The sequence below is a fragment of the Artibeus jamaicensis genome, unplaced genomic scaffold (genome assembly GCF_021234435.1).
Source record: "Artibeus jamaicensis isolate MK-2021 breed Jamaican fruit bat unplaced genomic scaffold, CSHL_Jam_final scaffold_847, whole genome shotgun sequence".
Classification (NCBI taxonomy): Eukaryota; Metazoa; Chordata; class Mammalia; order Chiroptera; family Phyllostomidae; genus Artibeus; species Artibeus jamaicensis.
The window spans coordinates 25,412,826-25,436,272 of NW_026522057.1; the positions used below are offsets into that span (position 1 = coordinate 25,412,826).

The window sequence follows — 23,447 nt, forward strand, 5'->3', positions numbered from 1 at the left end:
GCTCAAAAGATGCCGCTTACAGTAGGCACTGGCAGGCCGCCCCTGCTCTCTTTTTGCAAACACGCCATCCAGCTGGGCCCTGCAGCCTCAGCTCTGTGGAGTTCACTTCACTAACGCGCACCTGGCCCCACTGTCAGCATCGGACAGGGTCCGCTAGGCTCCGTAAGAACCTTCAAAGTGTCTCCTAGCCATCAGATGACACTGAGCTCTAACTGTGTGCCATATAGTCACCTGTATCGCCTGTGACCCTGCTGGCGGGGAGCCCCCAGTGGCAGTGCAGTAAAGAATGCATCAGGGAACAGTGGGGTTGTGTGGGTGCCCAGTCAGCATTTGGTTGGTTCTTTCCAGTAGCCACTTCCCCCACCTGAACAGGAAGATGGTACGAATGGATTTTCATATCTGGACAGAAGAGGCATCAGTCATTCCTATTTACAGCCCATGCAGCAGCCCTTTCCAGGGAAGGTGGGAGGAGGTTGGGTCACAAGCCCTAGGTCTTAGCCCGAGCACCTGCTCTCCAACGTTTCTTGTTGGAGACTTTCTGCTGACCCGAGGCATGAGTGGGAGGCAGGCTTTTCTTATTTGAAGATTTTCTTGAATCACCTTAGCTGCCCCAATGTCAATAACCCCCATCCCCAAATGTTTGAATAAAATAGCTAATTGAGAGTATTCCCTGTGCCAGGAGATGATCTAGTTTCCAGAACACCTACAGTCCTTCGATGTTCTCCATTCCGAATTTCTGAAAGAAGGGAGTTAGTCCTTGGTTTGAGTGCAGCTGAGACGGTGCAGGAAGCCAGGCAGAGCACGGGGAGCAGAGCGGCTTTCCCTTCTCTGCGAGGCTTTCTGTCCCCTCCCCAAACCTGGGGGTGAACTGGGAGACTACAGAGGACCTGTAATTTCCGCATGGGGGTGGCTGCCTTCGAGTTTTCCCTTTTCTCCATTTTGCTGGTGGCGAAAGGGGGTCAGCTTGGTGCTCCTGGGAAAGATGCTTTTGAAAATAAAGCTTATGATCTTAGCAAGAAAAGCCAGTGAGCCTTTACTGAGCCTGGTTCTCAAAGACCACCCACCATCTGACTGCAGGGCATCGGGCTGGCCCCGAGCACTGGCAGCACTCGGGCAGCCTGCGGCCGTAGAGCTGGGAAGGGCCTAGGGGCTGTCTCTCCTTTGCTAACCTCCTCCTGCCCCCGCCCGCCCCCTGCCCCCCCGCCCCCCGCCTCCTGCCCCCTGCCCCCCCGCCCCCCGCCTCCTGCCCCCTTCCCCCTGCCCCTGCCTGCTCTTCAACCACCCCTTTCAAAGTTGTGGGGCAGAGGCGCAGCTGCTCTCAGAACCAGGCCCCATTTCATGGAATGGATATAGCTTAGAAGAACCTGCCTTGTTGTGGGTTAATTGTGTACTTCATGGGAATGCTTTACTTCTGAGGTCTTTTAACGAGTCACAGCTTGCCTTACTGTGCATGGCCATGTATACCTTACCCTTCAATCACGCAGTTCTGTCTCTGTCTCAGCTGAGAGCCCAAGTCCATCACAGAAGCTATTTCCATCGCTTCCCCAAGTTCACCACTGCTACCAGAGAGCGCGCCCTGGACGTATTAGAAATCACTGCACCGAGGCCTCCTCCTAGTCGATTCTTTAGTTACATACCTAGCGGGAGGGTCAACCTGACACCTCAGGACTTGCAGCGAACGCCTGTTCTGGTGGTACAGCCGAGCCCCGAGTGCCTGGAAGTCTAGTTTGAGAGGCAGACAGACAAACTCTAGGACAGTGTGACATGCTAGGATAAGGGGACACAGAGAAGGAGGAGTGCCTGACCCAGGCAAGGTTCTGGAAGGCCTCCCAGAGGAAGTGCTCCCCAGGTGTACAGGAAAGGGAGGCAGTAGCTGGGATGGGCAGTGCAGCCACGGGAGAGACCTCGGCCACCAGGAGAGTCCCGGGCAGAGCCTGGCAGACATGTCCAGAGGCTGCTGGGGGGGAGCCAGGCCTGAGGGGCCTTAGACGTCCACGCGAGGAGAGTGTTGTTCTGGAGACAAAGGGCTGTGGGAGGAATCCAGGAAGCTTTTACCTCTTGTTGCTTTGTTTTCTTGAGTCGTACCAGAAAGTGGCTTTTGTAGCTGCCAAACAAGCATTTTAACTGGAAATGGGTGACTTAGAACATTAGAATTTCTTAAGATTGTAATGCATTCCTATTAAATACCCTGAAGGAGTCATCTGGCTTGTGGACTAAGGAAGTGGTGTGTGAAGAGCTTTAAGTACTTGGGTCTAGAAGGGAACAAATGTGGGTTCCAATCTCAGATATGATTTGATAGTTCTCTCTAATCCCAGGTACAACTTTATAGTTCTGTGACCCTGGGCAAATTGAATTAGAGTCTACCAGTCGGTGAAATGGAGATGAAAATCCCAGCTACTTCACTTCACAGGATTTTTAGGAGGATTACCATATTTTGCCATGTACAGCACATACTGTTTTGCCCAGATTTTTGAGGGGAAAACAAGGGTGCACCTAATACATGCATAGTGCTAAGCTGCGGGTGTGCATTGTACAAGGCAAAATATGGTGGCTTAAGCAAAGGATTAAAAATAACTAACAGAACATAGATGTTTTCCTGAGATAAAGAGAAATGGGATCTGGAAGTGTTTGACGTGATTTGCTTTGGGAAATGGGATTAGAAGCAAACACTCTTAACTTGTTTATTTAAGGAAAATTCTTAAAAGCTGATGCAAAATATTTTAACAAATGAAATGTTGCTCACATCCCAATACCTGCCGTTGTCCCTTGAAAACAGGGAGGCGGCAGCTGCTGACACTCTCTGCTCAGTCTGTCAGGAGAATAATTGTGCTTTGGAGACCGATGTGAAAAGAAAGTGACGGTTATTACCAGTTAGCTCCGTGGTGGGCATCTCGGCAGAAGAGCCTCCCCTGCCCGCCCCGATCTGGAACGGGCTCCCACATCCTGCTCTCCGACTGTTCCCTTCATGCCGTCTGCGCCCTCACCTGTGAGCTCTGTGAAAGCAAAGGCCTGGTCAGCCTGGTTCGCCACAGCAGCCCCAGCACCTAGCACTGAGCACAGAGCCCAGGGCAAAGGAGCTGCGTAGTTGGAAGCTGTCAAATGAAAGACTGAATTCCCAACAGGAGGTTCTGTTCCCCTAAATAAACACGTTAGGGAGAATCAGCGTCTCTCTCCAAGGTCATTGCCAGTACTCCACCATGGTAAGGTCGTCCTTGTAGTGCACTGCATTCTGTCCTGCTTCAAGTCCACTTTTCTTTCACAGGCCATAGTTAAAGAATCAAAGAAAGGGCTGGAAGAGTTGAGATCATTTGGTTCAACCTTTTTGTAATCAATAACTTGAGGTAGCATCCTTATGGTATAATCCTTCTGTATCCCTGGAAACCACTGATTAGTGCCTCACTCCCTTGCTTCGCCCATGAAGGAGGTCAGTGAGATGGTTTGTTCTGGAGACCTGTGAAGTGGCCGGTTACTTCAGCCTACATGGCCCTAGTAGTTAACCTTCATCACGGCTTGGGGGGCCACACGCAGCTGCCAATGTTGAAGACAGAACAAAGAAAGTAACATGTCCCCATAAAAACAGCCATGTCTCTGGGTAACTGAGTCCCCATTACGTGTCCAGGAACCTAACAAATGTGGGCATCAAGTGCCCCATTACGTTGTAATTGTAGAAAATCACTATTAGCCAGAGATCGGACCCTGTCGGTGGTGGGGGTGCAGGACCAGGTGACAAGTCTGTGCCCGGCCGCCCTGGGCCTGCAGAGCTTCCCTTCGGGCAGCACCAGCGGGAAGTGGACCTGTGATTCTTTAAAAATGCTGGAGAAGTTGAGCCAGATGTGCCTGAGCATCCAGTTAATGGTAAGGACGCCTGGGCTTTACGGTCCACAGGAGAGGGGCTGGATGGCTGGACAAAACCTGCTCTGTCTGAACCCTAAACACGCGGTCCCAGGGTGTCTGTTGTGTTGCTTGGAAGTATGAGTCCTGCTTTTACAGTTGTTTCCTGGCTTCCAGAAAAGGTGCACAGTCTTGTTTTTCCCCTTCATGTCTGCTGGAACAGAAAACACTCCGTCCAGAAGGCTAAGAAGATTTGCTCAGTTCTCCTCACTTCTCGGTAAAAACACATTCCAAACCTCTGGGCTCATGCTGACTTCAGGAGTGCCAGTGTGCCTCTAGGAATCTGCACCCCTGTAGAAAAGCTCCAGGCAGCAGAGAGTGGGCATATGGAGCTGCCCCGAGGTAGCCAGTGCACAAGCTCAGATTGTATCCGTCTAGCCCCCTTTTTCCATAATGCCCTTTTACAGCCAGCCACACCCAAGGGGTCAGGTCTCCCACCCATCACTGTGGAGCCCTGAAGACGCCCTGCAGAATCACTGTACAATAGCTGCCTTGATAGAGCATCTCGCAGACGCCAAGGAAAGCCGCCGTTCCGTGCAGGAAGCTGGTCTTCCATGAGGAGCTGTACAAGGGGAGTGGTCCCAGGTTTCTCATGAAGTTGACCACAAGGACAGGCGGTCTTTCATTGCAGCCCCAGATCACTCCCAAGGGAGAGGCTGGGGTTCAGCAGTAAACCTCTGCTCTCCACCCTCAGGACAGCCTTGAGGCTTACTGGGGCCGCTTCTGGTGAGTTAGAGAAGTCCCTTCTCCTTTGTACCGCTGCGGGGGTGGGGAAGGCTCACTGCTGGCAGTTGGGTCGCAGCGCTCTGAAACCTGGAGTTGCGCGCTGTGTCACGATTTCAGAGACCTCAAAGTGTGGGAAAAGTGTGCGTCTTGGAACTGCTGAAATACAGTGGGTGCTCGGTTCTGCCCAGTGACGATGGAATGTGTCAGTGGCCCCAGACTGGTCTCTCCAGACTCCTGTAGGCATCTCATTGTCTCAGAATGTTGGTGATCCAGTCCTAGTGTGTCCCGGTCCTCCTCTGTCGGCTATTCCTTACCAAGGGGGTGGGCACACTTTTTTTCCCCCCTCTCCCCACAATGGGCTTCTGTGACTCTACAGTGCAGCCTCACTCCTTAACGGAGTGGAAAGGCCAGCTCACATCTGCTCATACAGTTGAGTGGGGAACGTTCAAAGCGGCCAGCTCACCGGTGCCAGCTCACCAACTCCATCCACATAATAGACTGAGGCAGGGCCTTGGACACTGAGAAGCCAAGGAATCAGGAATTTACCCAAAGCATCGGCTCTGCTTCGAGTCTAGGCGGCTGGAAATGGGCTCCAGATTCCGTCTGTCAGCCCTCTCTCTTTTTGTTCCTTTTCGCCCTCCTTTTCCTGGCAGCCTTTCTCCTTGTGTCTCACAGAGCTCTTCATTTTGCTCTGGGTGGGAAGAAGCACAGGGAGGAGAGAGACCTCCAGACATCACCAGGAAAGGAGCAGTGCTCATTGTTGTAGAGTAAAAAGATAATGGCCAATTTGTCAAGAAGTGTTGACAAGAAAGATAAAGTTGGAAGTAATTAACTGGCTGACATGCTGGGAGTGATGTGCCTGCCGATAGCTCCCTAAATCAGCCAGAGCCTTGGAGATGTGACAGCCATTCATCATTTTTACAGCACAACCTCCAACAGGCCCCCGGTTGGACACCCAGCCGGAAACCCGGCCGGCACAGACCGGGTGCTTTGACGCTCTTGGCACCTGTGCTGGGGTTGTGCTGGGGCACCCAGGCCCCGCGTCCAGCCGGGGGGTGCCTGGGTGTGAAGGGCAAAACGGGACGGCTCGCCTGGCGTGTCATGGAGCGCTGTGCCCGTCCTCCTTCCGTGGATGGGCACTCTGCATCCCTGAGCCGACCTCCAGACTTCTCAGCGTACATGCTGACAGGCACAGAGAGCCCAGACATGCTGACCCAGTCATCTAACAAGCGCTGCTCCCAGCCACCGAGAGGGGGCGCCCGCGAGACCAGTCATAGGTTGTGGACGCAGTGGGTTTGCAGCCCGTTCAAGTCCTTGTGCGGGCTCTGGGCGAAGTGTAAAACTTCACTTTAAAAGACTGCGTTGGGAAAAATGCAATTTTGGAAAGGTGATTATATTGTGGTGGACTTTCCTCCCTAAAATTATTCTTAAGTTAAAAAAAAAAAGGTATGCCTGCCTCACTGGTCTTGAAAAGACAGGATTTTTTGTTTGCCCTTCTCCTAATCTGGGCAGCTGTTGGCATTCTATCTTTTCTGTTGTTAAGGCCCCCACTTTCTCACATACTGATTCCATGTGTCCTCTAGGTATCAGGACAGATGTGCCATTTAACCTGTGACAGGACCCAGGCAGGGGCGAGAACAGCCGTCAGAGCCCTTTTCCCGTAGGCCGTGTGCACTGAGACGGCGGGAGCCACCTCTCTTGCACCAAATCTTTTTTATCTTGGTGCCTAGGTCCCCGAGAGCTCCAAGGACATTGGATGTCTTAGCTTTGAAACCTTGTAGCAAGGCCGGCCTTCTCTTTCTCAGTGTGTAGAAAAGGAATAGAGTTACTTTTCCTAAGTTCCGGAAGTGAGAAAGGAAAGCGTCCCCTGCCTTCGGGTGTCGGTGGGTAGCCACAGCCCGCCCGTCTCTCTTCCCCTCCCCTACTGCCTGTACCTCAGTTGCCCCCGAAGCCTTTCTCCGTGTCCCATTTCAGATGTCTGCACGTTGCCTTCTGTCCTCACTGCTGTCCTTTTGCTCTTAAGTGACCCTGTTCAAAAGGAGACGATTACATGGTGGAGTTCTGCAGTCCCGATTGGCCTCATCCTGGCCGGGTGGGGGCACCTCAGTCACACCGCCAAGGTCCCCTGCCAGCTGTGTTGCGTGTGTCAACGGCCTGGCACCAGGGGAGTTCAGGGAATTCTTACTTGACAGGAGCCACATGAAGTGCAGGTTCGGGTCTGTCCTGGAAACAGGAGGAGGCCCGAGGCCATTGGGAAGCAAGTGCCCAACGTCCCCGGACGGGACTGCAGGTGCCCCCGTCTCACCAGCTTTCCCACAGGCTCAGGCTTTGTTCGATGGCCCTGCATCGGTTTGCCCTTTTTGTTGTTGTCTTTTAAATTTTTTCCTTTTAGGATTTATTTATTTATTTATTTTTAGAGGGAGGGGAAGGGAGGGAGAAAGAGGGGGAGAGAAACATGAATGTGTGCTTGTCTCTCACTTGGCCCCCGCTGGGGACCTGGCCCACAACGCAGGCATGTGCCCTGACTGGGAATCGAACTGGCAACCCTTTGGTTCACAATCCGCGCTCAATCCACTGAGCTACACCAGCCAGGGTGTCAGTTTGCTCTTAATAGCTGAAGGTCACCAAGGCGCCACAGCTGAGAGAGGAGGTTGATAAATAACCAAATAAACCACTCAAAAAGGGGTTACCCGGCCAAGCTATTTTGGCTTGGACAGCAGTCCAGAAACCTGTGGGCAGCGACTCAGGAGACCCTTCAGGAAACTAGAGTTCCTCGACTGGTAGGGGTGTCAGCACGGAGACCTTGGAGAGTGAGAGACAGACCCTGCCCGTGGGCCTCACCCTCGGCGCAGTGAGCGGGTCACCGCTGCACTGAGTCCCACTCCCAGCACCAGCTTCTCAGCCTTCACTCTGGACCGGGAGCCTGCCTGCCAAGGAGAAGTTCAAGTCGGAGTCCCTTCCTCAGCTTACACGCTGTCCCAGCTTCCAGAAACAGGTTTTTGGAAAGTAGGGAGGAGAGAAGCTTGATGGGGTCTGTTTAGTACCAAAGGCACTAGGACAGTTTCTTATCTGTGTTCGTTAATTCATCTCAACTCTGGAAAGCTTGTTGTCAGTTGCCAAGAACTTCTCTTCTGAGGTCTTAAATCCAGCTTCCTTTAATAAAAGTTAACCCTCAGGTGGAGAATGAGTGGGACTGCGTATGTCTGTATAACTGCCTGTTCCCTCTTGACACCTTAATTCACTGTCTTCTCCTGTCCCTCTTCATTGTCCTTCTGACACCAGGCTCATTTGTGGGCCCTGGGTTTTAGAATGTGGATGGGCAGTTCCCATTTGCCTTGTAGACGCACAGACTATGCAAGATCTCACTGGAATTTGGGGTGGAATGTATATCCCTGCAGCCTTGTTAAGACAGCAGCGGGAATCAGTATCCGGCAGCTTAGGAAGCTCTTGCCATGCGGCCCTCTCTTCCTTGTGGCCTCAGCGCCCGGCAAGAGGAGCTGGGAAACCCAGTCGGCCTGCTGCTTCTGCTGCCGTTGCTGTGAGCACGTTGCCGCCCAGGCCTCCTTCCCACTGCGCTTGTGTGTTGTCGGTCCTTTTGCCTGGACCATGGTCGGCGGGGCCTGGTTTGTGTCGTCGGTGCTCCTGAGCTGTTGGGCAGGGGCGTGAACAATTTGCCCTTTACAGGCCTCCAGCACTCACAGGGAGGGACTGAGGGGCACTCGAGGGAGCGGTCGTAGAACGGACTGCAGAAAACTCCCAGCTGCCCCATAAAATGGGACTTCTTCATTAACGGGGCTTTTGAGCAAAGGTGATTTTTTTCCCCATGAGTCAAACAAACATCATCAGTCTCTCCCTCCAGTCTCATACAACCACATCTGAGTTTAAAAGGGGAATATTTCAAAGGACAGGCTTGTGTCACCCAAGTAGGCAGGAGACTGAGGACTTAGTAGCTAGAACTACTGAGTTGCCATGGCTGCTGATTTATCCCACACTTGCCAGTCTGGGCTCTGTAAGCCTGGTGGCCTTGAACCAGTGGCCCTGGGAAAGCCCACTGTGGCGGCCTGGCCATGTGTTGTCTTGGGAGTCTTTAGGTGTGAGTAGCTTTCGAAAGGAAGTAAAAAAATAGGAGTTGGGCGCTTAGAGGTCAGAGCAGAGGGTAAGCCACAGAATTGGTGAGGAAGTTAAGAGAAAGGCACAGTAGGGTCCCTTTCTCCCGATTGGCCAGCTAGAGAGAGAATTAGCGAATCAAAACATCCCACCCAGTGCTTTCTTTCCTTCATAGGGTATTTCCTCCATGCCTGCTGACGCCAAGGGTAGAAAACAGACACATCTCTCCAGTTGTGAGCTCACACTATACTCTTAGCTATTATTTAAGGTCCTCTCAAATGGTACAGTTTTTAATAGAAAGGATAATATCCGATAGCTTGTGACCTACTGGGCCAGTTTCTTCATATGAAAATGGAACATAAATAATAGTGTCTCCTTCCTAGGGTGGAGCTAGTGCTTAGAAGCATTTAGTACAGTGAGCTCTCAACAAAGTTAGGTATCTTTGCTGTTCCAAGAGATTGCCTCCCACGATAGAGTACAGAAGTCATGGAGGAAGGGAAACAAGATAAGGTCCTACACAGGGCGGCAGACTTCTGAGCACCAAGAGTTTCGTTCACTTGCCTTTCTGGAACCTCCGCATCTGTATTTGCTCCTTCAGCAGCCTGTAGGCATGATTGGAGACTCCAGAAGGAAGGAATAGAGAAATGTAGCTTAGGGAGAAACTCCTACAGGAAAGGAAAATAAAAATAGGGAGGAGGAAAAATTAAATGGGTGATAGCAGCTGGTTCTCTCCACTCTGAGCAAAGCGGAAGAGTGTGTACAACCTTCTTTCTTTCATTCAGGTCTTCAGATGAGGGTCCAAGAACACTATTTGAAAATGACTCTCAGACTGATGCCCCTCATTTTCCCTGGGCGTGTTTCAGTCCATTTAGTCAGCAGTGTGATTTGTCAGCGATCGTCCTCCCTATTGGCCAAGAGCCCGTCATAGATCTCAAGGCGTGCACCCGATTTTCATGTCAGTCGCTAAAGGCCTAGGCAGTAGTCCCTCCCATGAGCCCAGCCCCTCCCTTTCCTCCCCCAGGGCTCTGTCTGCCTCATCTGCCTCCGCACACACTCAAGTGGGAAGTATTGTGCAGGTGACTTGTTTGGGCTTTCTCTTAAAGAAGTGGGGGTTATAGGATGAGTTTCCCTTGTTAACTTGTAAAGCTGGGTTGGAGGCCTGTCAAAGCCACAGCAGCGGGAAGGTCAAATTTGTTCTCCCCCGGGAGTGTCCAGCCTTTGCTCCCTGATCTGATCAGTTTTGGGACGGCTCTTTCCGACTGGGAGAGAGGAGCGGGAAGGGGCTTTGGCTGGTTTTCGGTTTCGTGTTGCTTAACCCCTAGTGAGGCAAGCTTCGGTGATGTGTATCGTTTGTTCTCGAAAGCAGAACATGTTCTAGAAACAAGATTGGAACACAGTTGTTAGGGCGCCTAGATTTTGATGTCTGATTCATAGAGTTAATTTCTTTGGTTCAGGCAGGGAGTACCTTATCTTCCTCATCAAAACACTTTATGTTCCTACCAGCGCCATTCCAGTAGTCCACGTTAGGACTATAAATTACATATGTTTATATACCATATGTTATATATTTGATAATAGTATAGTAGATAAAGTAGCTTTTTTCCCCATCATCTTTGCTTCCAAAGTCTTTATTTGGGTTCAAGAAACTCATTCATCACAAATCCACACCCAGTAATACTAATTATCAGTACAGTTCACGCAGCCCCACGTGAGTGAGCAGCAAGGTTAAGCCCCGACTTCAGGGCCAGGAGGAGTGGAAAACAGCCTCACACTGAACGTGCAGCGGGGTTAGTCCCTGTGGACTTGGCTTTTCATTCTCAGCTCAGAAAACCTCCAACGGGCTTCCGAAAGGAAACCACGACATTAAAACATGTCTGAATCCTGTAGCAGGAAACTTACGGAGAACGTTCTGGCTCACGGCTCTGCTCAGGACCCGCACGGAAGCACCAGAGGGCCTGCCAGTGGGTGCCACACGAGGCTGCCTGTCCACTCCTAGAAAGAAAAGAGGGGACAGCTATACTGTCACTTTCGCCTCTAGTTACAGAGCCTGGTGCCCAGAACTTGGACCCCCAACTTGAATAGCCCTGTTCAGGATGAGTTTGGAACTTGATTCACTAGTGCTGGCTCAGGCATCAACCTTACATGTATGCTTTTTCTGTCCACGTATAACTATTTTTAGCAACTTCTATTCTCAGACAAAGACAGATGAAGGAAGAAGCATTTATAAAGACCTGCTTAGCAAGTTCATATCCATTATTTGGTTTAAATCCCTGAACCCTGTGAAGGAGATAGTATTAGCCCCATTTTATGGATGAGCAATTTGAAAATTGGTTGTGGTCATGCAGCTCATAAGTTGCGGAGTTAGATCTCCAGAAACGTGAGTGCTAGTTTTCTGACTCCAGAGCCGAAGCTGCTTCCCGCCCCTCCCCCACCCCTCCCCGTCTTAATAAAGAAGCACCATATTGCTTTGGTCACATGGGGACTGTCCCGAAGTCACTGTAGAGCTTGGGGAAAATCACTGCCTTGGTCCCCTCTGGAGTGAAACAGGACTGGGAGTACGTGTCCATTCTAGGGTGTGTGAGGTCAAGGGCGTGGCAGATCGGAAGGATTATTTGAAATGTGCTTTATAAATATGAGGCATTAGATTATTACTTTCACAAATGTCAACTGCTCTAGTTCATCGGATTTCTGGGCAGTTCCCTCTTGGTTTTACTGGAAGAAATGTGACGGTACTCAAGTTTTTAAAAATAATATTTATAACAGCAGTCTCTTACCATATTACCACATTGAACTGAAAACCTGGAATTTCCTAAAACCACTTAAAAATTCATTCTAGTCAATAGTTTGTACTCAGGGCAATAAACTGGATTCTTCCTGTTAAACCCGTCTAGACTTCCAAGTCGACCGTCACACTGTGCTCCCTGCCTGTGCAGAGACATTGTCGTCTGTCTTCTGGCTTCCTCAGGCCTATGCCCTCCCTCCGCACCTCCTTCTGAGCGAAGTGCGGCTGAGTGTTGTGTTAGTTGCTGTTCATCCTCTTGCCCAGGTTCCTACTGGAACAAGCCGGCGCCGCCCTGCCTTCAGGAAGTTTCGGCCTCTCTGATGCATGGATCCAGGCCTCCCAGCATTCCTGCTAGTTGCCCCAATGTAGTGATGAACCTCCAGTCCCAGCTGGCCATAGGCCGCCCACCGATGACATCAGCGAAGTCGGGTGTCGTTGGCGAAAGGCATCGCCTCCAAACGCCAGGCAGGAAATGCTGGGTGCAGTCCCCCCACACCTGCTGCAGAGGGCAGTGGTCCTCGAGGGACTGAGGGACATCCAAACTCCAAGGGGACGGGCTCTGTCAGGGGAGCAGGCGAGGCGGCTGCACAGCCACAGTTCCCGGGGGCTCACTGTGGTTGATGTGAGTGACCCAGCCTCTCGGCCATCTCTGTGTTGCCTACAGAGCCCGCCGATTTTTATTTACCTTGATGATTCTTGGCACTGAAGGCAACTGGGGAAAGGAGGTGAGAGTTACAAGTTCAAAGGTGCTTCATCTGGTTCTGCTGTACAACAGGGACAGTTTTGGGTCCAGGGTTGCTAGTTTCTAAAAGACAGACACGTGTTGCCTGACCTGCAACATCTGAGAGGAATCCATCCCCAGAGCAGGCAAGCCTTCCTGCCCACCACTGCACCCCTCAAAACCAGGAGTATGGGGTCCAGATGAAATCCCTCAGGCTGAGCTTCCTGCACAGTACGAGATCATTGATTCTCTCTCTGCATCTGCAAGACATTGTCCCCGCTGTGCTGGTGAGCCATCTGCCCACAAATGACCCCACGCCTCCCAAGCTCCAAGTGCCGAGTGTGACCACCTCTTCCTTTTGTTTTCCCAGCATTAATAATAAGCTGCAGCAGCCAGAGGCAGCGGCTGGGGTGCTAGAATACGCCATGAAACACTTCGGAGAGCTGGTGAGTGCTTCATTCCCTTTAGAAAAGCGAGAGGCAGTAACCTAGTAAGGACGCACTTGGCCACAAGCTAGAAAGTTACTTCCTTTTCTTTTTTTCTGACTGGTAACAGTCTGATGCGACTTACCTTTATCCTAAGGATGGAGGAGACAGTGGCCATATGGACATCTTCAAAATGAACACAGAGGGGGAGGGCAGTGTAAGGGGACTAAATGGTAGTGGAAAAAATATAATAAAGATTAAATTTAAAAATTTTTTAATTAAAAAAATAATAAAATCTAATTTGCTTGGAAAAAACAAGAGTGAATGCAGACCCTAAATACAGTGTCTGTGAACAGTGATAGTTGGTGGTTATCAAACTTGTGCATGTGCCCAGCCCTTTGCTAAGAACTTTATGTTCTCATCTAATTCAGTCCTTGAAACAAGCTGGTGAAGGGTTACTGCTGTACCCCGTTTTACGGATGAGGAGGCTATGGCCCCCAGTACGGTAACTACCTCGCCTGAGCAGGGAGGGGGAATGGATGGCAGAACCAGGACTTGAACTTGGGCAGTCTGGCGTCAGAGCCCAGGTATTTAGCCCTGACCTGAGTTATCTTTGTGTTGTCTGTGGGAGGTGGCGCGGCCACTGACCCACAGTTAACACTCAGCACATAATTCAGATGAAACCATGGCCAGTTCTCCAGAAAAATACACTCTTCGTTTATACCTCTAGTGAGTGATTGTTCCATTCCATTATTATTGACATAGCTTCTCTCCTGCCGTCTTCGCCTTACCAATATTAAAATGTTCCCATTACTCTCTGTGGTCCTGGGAGGGTGCTTTGGTAACTTTCTAACCATATATAAAGCATCAACTTAATCAACTTAGCATTGACTTCCTGGAAGGTCAAGAGGTTCCGGGCCCATATGTTTGATAAGGAACCTTTCGTTAGTCGTGTAGGTCACTTGCTCTGGTGTATCTTAATCAAGAGTCCAGCATGTTGGCATGAAGAAAAATTGTGACTAATTCCCAGGCTTTTGCCTCACACAGGGACAGAACCATTACGAGACTCCTTTGCCTCTTGGGCACAGACCTGTAACTGGACTAGGAAAGCATCTCTCTAGCAGACAAGCCGGAAGGGACGGTGTCTCATCCATCCCTGCCACAGTCCTTTGTTTGCACAGGGAAGAAAGTCGGGAGGGGCCGCCTCGGCACAGCTGGTCTTCCCTTTCAGAGCCTCAGGGCTCTCCCCCACAGTGAGAGCCGACTGAAACCAGGTTTCCACGACCATCCGGGGTTCAGGGGATCTCCCAACAGGGGCTCAGAGTGCCAGCCTCTGGCTCCAGGTTCTGAAGGTGGCCATTAGCTTCAGGATGATTGCTAAACCTGTGGTGGATTTTCTGTTATATTTAGGTAGCTGAATCATATTAAACTTGACAATGGCTTGCTTTTTCTTGGCAGAGCCTGTGCTTCCTCAGCACAATTTATGTAACAGCAATCTCATTAGAATTTTGTGTGATTCATTGCTTAAACCTTATAGTTCCTGCAGTCTATTGCAATTCAAAATATCCTGCCCCCTGCCTGACCTGCCACCCATGCCACTCCCTCCGCTTTCTGCTTGTTCATACCGGGCACCACACATTAGTCAGTAGCCCCTCTTCTCCTTTCCCCCAGCATGGAAATCTGAAATGGGAATTTTCCAGTGTTACTTTTTAATTTAAGAGTGGTTAATTTTACACCCTATTTGCAGTCACTCTTTCTAAGTTTTCTTCCCTCTTGAGACATTGTTCTAAACAGGCTTAGAAGATGAAGCTTAGGGAGTTGTACGTTCCACGGAACCAGAAATGCTCGTTTTGGGAAACCCCACTATCCACTGGCACTGGAAGGAAAGGCTGTGGTAGCAGCAGAATCAGTGCAGGAGCCGCAGAGGGGCCTGGCTCTGTTGGAAACCAATGAAGGGAGGTAGTGCAAGTGAGCGACCCGAAGTAGAGACTACCTCCTTACAGAGGTTCAAGAAGGAAAGATCCTTCTAGTGAGCTTAACAGAGCTGCTGTTGGTGCATATGGTCCTCAAATATCAGTTTTATTGAGAAGGGAGAGGAGGGTAATGGGGGAAAGTAATTCAGGCCCTGCTTTATATCATACAAATTTCACTGCAAAATCGTATGGTTGTTAAAGAAATCCCTGGAGAGCCACTACCCTGGTCTGGTAGAGAAATAGTCACTCACTAAAGCTGGTAATGAAGCCCAGCAGGCAAAGTGAGGTGGAGGGCAGACAGATACATAAAACAGCCCCTGACCATTTAGTGAGCCACGGTCTGCAACTTCTAGACCACAGCGTTTCTTCCTCACGTGGCCGACACAGTATTTCAGCGTGGCACGCCATCTGCCCGCTAATGGAATCCGCCCTCTGGCCCTGACGCCGCTAAAGCTGCCCAGTGCTGAGCAGGAGGGAACATTAGATGGGGGACTCTGGGAGAGGGCGGGAAGGTTTTTCCAAAGAATTTTAAGTGGTAGTATTATATTTTAAATTATTATTTCCTGGAAGTTTAAAAATGCATGAAGAGATGAAGAGAATCAAAAGCTTTTTAAGACTGAGTTGTTTTCCTCCGGCACATATGCAGATGTGGCCTGCCTTTCTGGCCCCATCAGGCAAGCGGCTGCCATCCCGACCACGTGGCCCGGCATCAGCACTCCTGCAGATCAAGGCCTTGGCATCCTTGTAGGAAGTCGCCTCGGGCTTCCTGCTGTCCCAAATGATTTCTCCTGTCCTCACATCCTTGTAGCTCCAGTGACCTCTGTATCAGGAAGTGATGGGGGAAGGAACACGACCTGACCTCTACTCTCGGAGTATCCCAGGGTCATGGCATCAGCATGCCAAGGAACCAACACCCCCATCATCACCAAACGCACCTCCAGACACGCTGAAGTCCTTTTCGCTCAAAGCCAAGACGCGCTTTGACGGGTGACGTGCCGGCCGCACAGCGCAGCACCTTAGGGAAGGATGTGTGGGTTAAAACCGTGCCCTCCTCGCTCCCCACACCTTCCTCACCAGTCCCCTCCTTTTCCGCTGGGCAGGAGATCCAGGCCACCTGGTACGAGAAACTGCACGAGTGGGAAGACGCCCTGGTAGCCTACGACAAGAAAATGGACACCAACAAGGACGACCCAGAGCTGATGCTGGGCCGCATGCGCTGCCTCGAGGCCTTGGGAGAATGGTGAGCTGCGGCGGGCTGGTGGCTGAGTGGCTGCTAGAGGCGTCGTGTCTTTGGCCTTGGGGTTTGAAAGGCTTCCCCTAAACAGAGTTCTCTCCTAAGACTCTCATTTTTGCTTGACTTGGTATTTTCCCAGGAGTCATCTGTCACTTTGGTGTTTTTCTCTCTCTGTCCTGTCTCAGTGCTAAATAGAAAGGGTCTTTAAAAATAAAAATTAAACTTTATCATGCTCTGGACTGGGACAGGTTTGGGTTCTGCTCTGGGATGTGCACCTGCTCCTCTTATCCGACCTCCCGACCTTGACTCACTGGCAAGGACCTTCTAGTCTTTTTTTTTAATTAGCACTTGGCAGTGAGTTCAGGAAAGAACAGATGGCTCTTGTCTTCAGGTGCGTCAGCTTTCTTGAATGCTCACTCTGTGCCCAGCCCTGTGCCAGGCTCTAGGTGTTGAAAGGACGGAAAGCAATTCCTCCGTTGTGAAGTGGGTGAGGCGAGCACAAGACAGAGAGTAACTAAAACCTGAGCGAGCAGTGACCACCGTGTGAGCGCACGGCTTTGGAAGCCGAAGGAGGGAGCGGGCTGATCCTGCAGTTCTCCCTGCAGGAGGGACCCAGGTCGGGGAGGCGAAGGAGAGTGGGGAGAAGAGGAGGGGTGTTCCAGGTAAAAGCAACAGAGAAGCTTGAGAACAGTTGCCTACGTCTTGGTTTGGGGAGTTTCGGAGGGATGGTGAAGAAAAAATGGCTTCCATTCATTTCCCAGCATTCAGTGCAGTTTTTTAAATAGTTAAAGCAAGAGGCCATAAAGGAAGATGGCTACAGTCATCCAGTCGTTTAACTACAGTTTTAAGTAGTTCAAATGCCACACACCCTTCGCATGAGCAGAGTATCTGACTTTCTGTTGGACATGGATGCCCCTATCATCTGTTCAACCAGTGATTATTGAGCACTTACTCACTGCCAGTGTCCGACAGGCCCTGAGGACATGTACATGACCAAGGGGGACGCAGCCCCTGCCTTCCCCGAGCCTACGGAGCAGACAGCCAGGTGTGGTAATACAGAGGAGTACAGTTACACAGGGAAGCCCAGGGAGTTGTGGGAAATAAGGGCCCTGATCAAGGCTCTGGAAGGCTTCCAGTGGGGACTGGTGCCTAACTTGGACCTGTACGGTGAGGAGAGGCATGCACAGGAGCAAGTTCAGGTTCTGAAAGATTAGTGTGGCTGGACGGTCGGGGTGATGTAGCAAAAGAACTAAAAGGTGATGCAGGAGACACAGGCAGGGACCATAGCATGTGGGGCTAATAGCCCAGATTAGGAGTTTGGAGTTGAACCTAATGGCGATGGGGCGGCCATCCGAGTATTTGGAGAGCCATGATTGATGGGTTTATTTTATAGAAAGAGCCCTTCAGGAGCACACCGGAGAGTGGGTTGGAGGAATGCCAAAGAGGAGGTGGCAAGTTCAGAGGCCATCTGAGGGGAGACGGGGTGGTGGCAGAGAGGGAAGGCCGAGGGCAGTGGGGATGGAGAGGGCGGGGTCCAGAGATGTTCAGGAGGTGGCACTGGTTATTTTTTTTATTTACCTTTGTAACTCCTCACCCAAAGCTATTTTTTGTTACTAATTTTAGAAGAGAGGAAGGGAGAGAGAGGAGAGAAAAACATCAATTCATTGCCTCCTGTATGTGCCTCAACTAAGGACCACGCCCGCAGCCTGTTGGTGGAGGGACGGCGCTCTGACCAGCTGAGAGCCACTTGGCCGGGGCTGAAGGCTTTTTTTTTTTTAAGCTACATTTTTTTACTCATTTTTTCAAAAAGCATTATGATTTGAAGCGGTAATACGCACATAGCACAAAATTCAGGAAAACAGCAACAGGCCTGTGAGAACCTAGTCCTGTCCTTGTCCCTCTGCCACTCAGACTTCCCAGCACGGAGACCAGGGCCTTGTGCAGACGGCCAGGGAAGGCTCAGGGACGGTGTGTCCGGCACCCTGCCCCCTGCCCCCACCCGGTCTTCATCGAGCAGCTCTAGGGCGGTTTCGTATCAGTGCCAAAGGCGCTGCCTCATCTTTTTACTGACTGCGTGGTATTCCATTGCCACAATAAACCCCCGTCTCTTTAATACAGGCAAATTCTGATTTGCTTAAAAATTTGATACCTCAGAAAGTTTAAAAAATATTATTGAAAAATCAAAGTAAGACTTCTAAAAAGAATGATCTCTCATTACACCTAATTACAGATATTTTTTGGTAAATGATTGCTATTTTTATTTCTTAATATACAGTTATGTTTCCCAAATAAAAGATGTGATGTAGTGATTGAAAACTTAGTATCAGTGAATTTAGCCTTTGGCATTGGGTCACATATATGTATAGGTAATCTGAAGTTACTTGAAATTGGTTTGTCTGGCTTAGCCATTATTAGGGAGATTCATGTGTTACTACTTATTTTCATAATTAGCATTCCAGATTCACTTCCCTCGGGAAATCGAGGAAGCGTGCTCTATCAAACCTGCTCCATCGGTTTGTGCAACTGAAACTAGACTTCTGTCCAGCGGGCATCGAAACTGTGCTGCCCAATATGGTGGCCACTAGCCAGATGCAGCTCCTTTAAATTAAACAAAATGGAATATCTGGTCACACTGGCCACATTCCAAGTGCTCAGTAGCCGGTGCGGCTCATGGCCGCCACATAGAACAGGGCGGGCACAGGGCATGTGCATCACTGCATCACCTTCTACCTGAAGAGAATGTTAACAAGAACTGGCCACCTTACTTCAAAAACGGTTTTCTTTAACTTTCAAATTGGTTACCATACAACCATATGTTGTCAAGAGGAAGATTAAAAAACAATGTAAGCATTTTTAAAATTCAGCTCTAAGCAGTCCCTCCAGTGCTCCAGGATGAACGCCACAGCCTCATCGGGGTCTCGCGTTGCCATCTCTGCTCACTTCTCCAGACCCCACAGAATTTTTCTCCTCTGCATTCGTCCACTCGGTTTCCCGAATCGCCTACCTGTTCTTCTGCCCCTTTGTCTTGTTTCTGACACCCTCCCCGTATCCTGGGGTCTGCCCAAACTGCCTCTCCCTCATTCGGAACCTTTCCCGGCCCCTCCCCTGCCTGCCATTTCTGAATGAAAGAGCACTGCTTTCCGTGGATGGGTAGGCGGGGACAGCTCGGATGTGTTCGAACAGACCTCAGATGCAGTTTGTCGAGTCTGCCTATGTGACCGTCGGGAAGCTGAGTCACAGGGTGACACAGCCCTCTGTCCGGAGGTCTCCCGAGAGCATAGCGGTCCAGGTCTCCTGACGCAGCAGTGCTTGGTCCCATTTACCGCTGATCTCTTGGGTTCTTTCCTGCTTTATAATTACCTGTGAAGCATAAGTGGCCAGTGATGCTGACCAAGGGATTTAAGGATGCAACAGACTTAAAATTTTTTTAAAGAGGTAGAAGAAGCAAAAGTCTTGTCCTGATTATATGTAGGCTTCTTACGTGGTTTATTCAGTCAATTACACGTGAAGCATAGTTTCTCAGTTGCTGTTGCTTTGAGTGAATATCCTGGAGGTGCCTGAGGCAGGTGTTCACCAGAGGTGGCCTTGGGAATGATTTTGGGCTGAGCTAAGACTCCCCCGTCCCCACACTCACCCGCCTGCAGGAAGGTAACTGCAGGAGCCAGCCCTCCAGCCCCATCGTGCACGTAGCCACACCTGCAGCCAGAGTGAACCTCAGCGAACTCCCGCCCCACACTGTCCTTCACGTGGCCTCTGCGTTCTTGAGAATAGATTATTTGGGCATCAGCCAACCTCGTCGGTGTTCCGAACGAAAGAACACTTGCTAAGCTTTTTGCTGCGGCCCTGGGTGGGCAAGTCCAAATCCTGGGGGATGGGGCTCTTACCTGGTCTTCCCTGGTGTGCAGTGAGGGGGGTTTGCCCCCACAGTCTCCTGACTTTTATTTGTTTGATTTTGTTCTGTCCCCACTGCCTTTGAGAGCTAGGACTCAGTGTGTTCTGCATTCTTATTTGTAGTAAATGTTCGTTTGCTTCCTCCAAGGAGGAGCCCGCCTCCCAGGCAGAGTTCTGACAGCTGTGCCGCGGCTGCGCCTCGGAGGCACTGCCTGTGTTCGCCGTCGGGGCCCCTCTTCCAGGACGCCACGGAACCGCTCCTGCCTTGCCTCTCAGGGTAGTGGTTCCTGGTGTTTCACACTGGGCCTGCTCCCTGCCTCTGAGTGACAAGCGATGCTAGATCCCGAGTCCTGTGCCACAGAAAGGGGGGTCCCAGCGAAGGACTAGAGGGATGCTGAATTGCTTGTGGCAACAAGCCATAAAAATTTGAGTTCTCCTTTCCCTCTTCCTTCAGTGCATGTACGTTTGCTCCACGGGCCCTTCTTTTGCCTCTGCAACTTGTGTCCTGAGCCCACACGGCCCAGCTTCCTTACTTTTTCTACCTCTGTGACTTTCTAAAGAAACTTTGCTTGTATTGGGGAAAAAAATTTGAATTCTAGGGTTGGAAGAACCATTTGGAAGCCATGTAGCTTTCTTTTCTACCTCCAGGCCAGACCCCAGCAAAGACACGCTGCCCAGAGGGGCTACCCCCATGCCCCGAGCCGGTGGTTCTCACACTGCAGCCCCCCCGTGCAGACCTCCTGAATCAGGAACTCAGGACAGGGCGCTGCGCAATGTGGTTTAAGAAGCCCCATGGGGGTTCCGACTCGAACGGCGACCAGAGTAAGAGCAGCCCTGGTGGGACCGAGCAGCAGTGAAGGCTTCTAGGCACATCCCGCTTCTGTCACTGAGCTGCAGCAGCGAGCGGGTGGGCAGGGGGCCGCCCAGTTCCTCCTCCTTTTGGATCTTGGCTGTGTATTGAGTCTGAAAGCTTGTGTCCCTGCCTCTCTTGATCGCGTGCCAGAGAGATGTGAAGTTAGTGGCTGCCGTGCCCCGGTTCTGGATAGTGGGCCTGAACCGTTCTCCTAGATGTGGGCACCAGTCGGAGTGTTTATCTCCGCCCCTGACCCATGCCACCTAGTAATGTAGCGCAACCCATGGCCCACGGGGCTTCTGAGCTGGGCCACTTGGGACTTGCCTTCACTCCCAATGCCAAGTTAAACACCCTCAGCATCTCTTTCAGAAGGCAGGGAGGACTGGGGAGTCTCTGAGCCGAGTCTTGAAGTTCACATCAAAGTGGGCCTATATCCGCTCAGGAGCAGCTTCATTTCCTTCCATCCGGACGTGCATGTGGGAGGCAGTGGTTGGACATCCCTGTTCTGAGAGGGCTTCCGCTCTCCTCGGGTGCTGGGGCCTGCTGAGCGCCACTTACAGTCTCAGTATCTCATGGTCCACAGCCAGCCACACTCGTGGTAATGGTGCAGAACTCTGAGAACAAGCAGCGTCTGGATTTCGGGTAGAGGTGACCGTTGAAGAGCTGCTTCCTTCTGTGCAGACCAGTCGCATCTCAGCCTGTACCCACTCGTATGATGCTTTGAAGAGCCAGTTCTCCCGGTAGCTTTGAGCCCAAAATGAGTGTCCGGGTGTGTCTCTCTTCAGACCGCTTTCTCCGTGGGCCTGCCGAAGGGACAGAGCTGGGGTTCGCTGGCCTGCGGGGGGTTATTTAATAGGTACAAAGAGGGCCAGATGTAGAGGACATTTCACATCACATCAAGTGACAGAGTCCCTGTCTTCAATAAACTCGCTCACAAATTGTGAGTACCAGGCCATAGGAACAGCAAACGGCAATCACTTCTCTATCGGAGCACCCAGTCGAAAGTGCTTTTTCTTTAAAGGCTGCCGGTTCAAGGCAGGCCCCTATCATCTAGTTCCTCTGTGGCCTCCCAGCTAACCCAGGAGGGCAGAAGAGCAACAGGTTACAGAGGTGATTTCTTGAACTCAGCTGTCTGATTCCTCTCGTTCAGGGGGCAGCTCCACCAGCAGTGCTGTGAAAAGTGGACCCTGGTCAACGATGAGACCCAAGCCAAGATGGCCCGGATGGCCGCTGCCGCTGCCTGGGGTTTAGGTAAGGCTTCCTGCTAGGCACCCCGGTCAGCGTGGGCGGGGCGCGCTGGGTGCTCACATCCGAAAGCAGGGTGCCGTGGCTGCAGGCAGGATGTCAGATTTACAGACGTGTCCGACGGTCTATACTCACTCCCGTCTCTTCCAGCTGTTTCTCCCTGAGGGTTTTCACTAACTTGTTAGATGAGGGTGAAAACGGCTTTTCACGAGGAAGCCAAGGAACGCAGTGAGCGAGCATCACAATGAAGACATATAGTGAGGTGTGTTTGGGGTTCATGTCTGAACCAGGTTGCTGGTTTATTTTCTCTCTCATGAATGGAATCTCGAGGTAGGGATTCCCAGACTAGTATTCTGACTCAACCATCATTAGCCTTTTTCCATATTTCTGCCTTGCCTGGGGCTGTCTGTTCAAGTCTACTCATGACACAGTGTGGTTGCTGGAGCGCCACTCGTCACATCTTTAGCCCAAGCAAGAATAGAGAAGATAGCTGTCTACTTTTATTTCTTACCTTTCCCAACATACACAAAACTGAATGAAACAATATAACGAACCCTATAAAACTGAACAAGATAATAGAATGATCTCCACATGCCTTTCACTGTCTCTTTCAATTACGAACACTTTGACAGCATTGTTTTCTCTCCTCCTCCTTGCTGCCCAACACTCTCCCACCTTACCCCCTCTTCCCAGGTCTTTGAAAGCAAAGGTTCCCTTTTAATCCTCACAGACCGTAGGTTTCTGACGCCAGGCCCCAGCATCTGTTCCAGCGATGTTCTTAGTAAGAGGGGAAAGGGTCCATGGGATGTCTCGGGAGAAAGGCTTCAGCCACTGAGTCCAGAGAAAGGTTACGTAACCTTCTGCCTACACGCTATCCCTCCTGAGTCACAGAGCTTATCTCCTTTCCTTTCACAAGCTCTGGGCTGTATCCAAAACATTTTTCAAAATAAATTGCTTCCTGAAGAGTCATTGTTTGCTGTTTTGCTTTTGCCCAGAGGCATTGAGAATGGACAAGCTGCTAGACTGGCGTGAACGGCAGGAAAATGCCTTATAAACTTGGTGGCCCTGCAGTTTGCTGCTAGTGAAGCCGATACCTTTTCTGCATATGGTCTTGGAAGTCCCGGCATTCGATACACGCTCATCCCACCTGGGGAAGCTGCTCTGTTGCATTCCCGGCTGCAGCCATTCTCCCAGTCGGCCAGGACACAGACTACTGGGCCTTGACCTAGCCTTCTTTCTGTTGTAACAGAGCCTCTTAAAATATTTATCTCCTCCTTTCTGAGGCAAAGGTACTGCCGGAGTGAAATGGGCAATCTGTTTGTCTAATCCTGGCCCATGTCTGGGTAATGGCCATGTTCACTTGTTAAGGGGAAAATGTGATTCCCAATGCACCATTGAACTCTGAGATGCTTCACTAATAAGGGAGAAAGCCATCCCGTCTACCTGGAGAAATCTGAGAGAGTTCTCCAGGTTAACGAGGCACTGTGTCAAACCCTCCTGACACATCTCCTGCCGTCTCTCCCGTCTTTTACGGAGCTCCCTGGGACAGCAGTGGAGGCCTGTGTTTGGGACACAGGTGTGGCTTTGTGAGGTTAGCTC

The 23,447-nt window shown here is 50.8% G+C and overlaps 1 protein-coding gene across 2 annotated transcripts in view; it reads left to right on the forward strand.

Moving 5' to 3' along the window:
- Positions 1 to 23,447, forward strand: part of MTOR (mechanistic target of rapamycin kinase) — a 109,879-nt gene that overhangs the window by 56,281 nt on the left and 30,151 nt on the right. For both annotated transcript variants that reach the window (XM_037165639.2, XM_037165638.2), the window contains exons 29-31: positions 12,598 to 12,673; positions 15,726 to 15,865; positions 21,754 to 21,854. In XM_037165639.2, the coding sequence (XP_037021534.1) occupies positions 12,598 to 12,673; positions 15,726 to 15,865; positions 21,754 to 21,854 (317 nt within the window). The remainder of the gene's footprint in view (positions 1 to 12,597; positions 12,674 to 15,725; positions 15,866 to 21,753; positions 21,855 to 23,447) is intronic.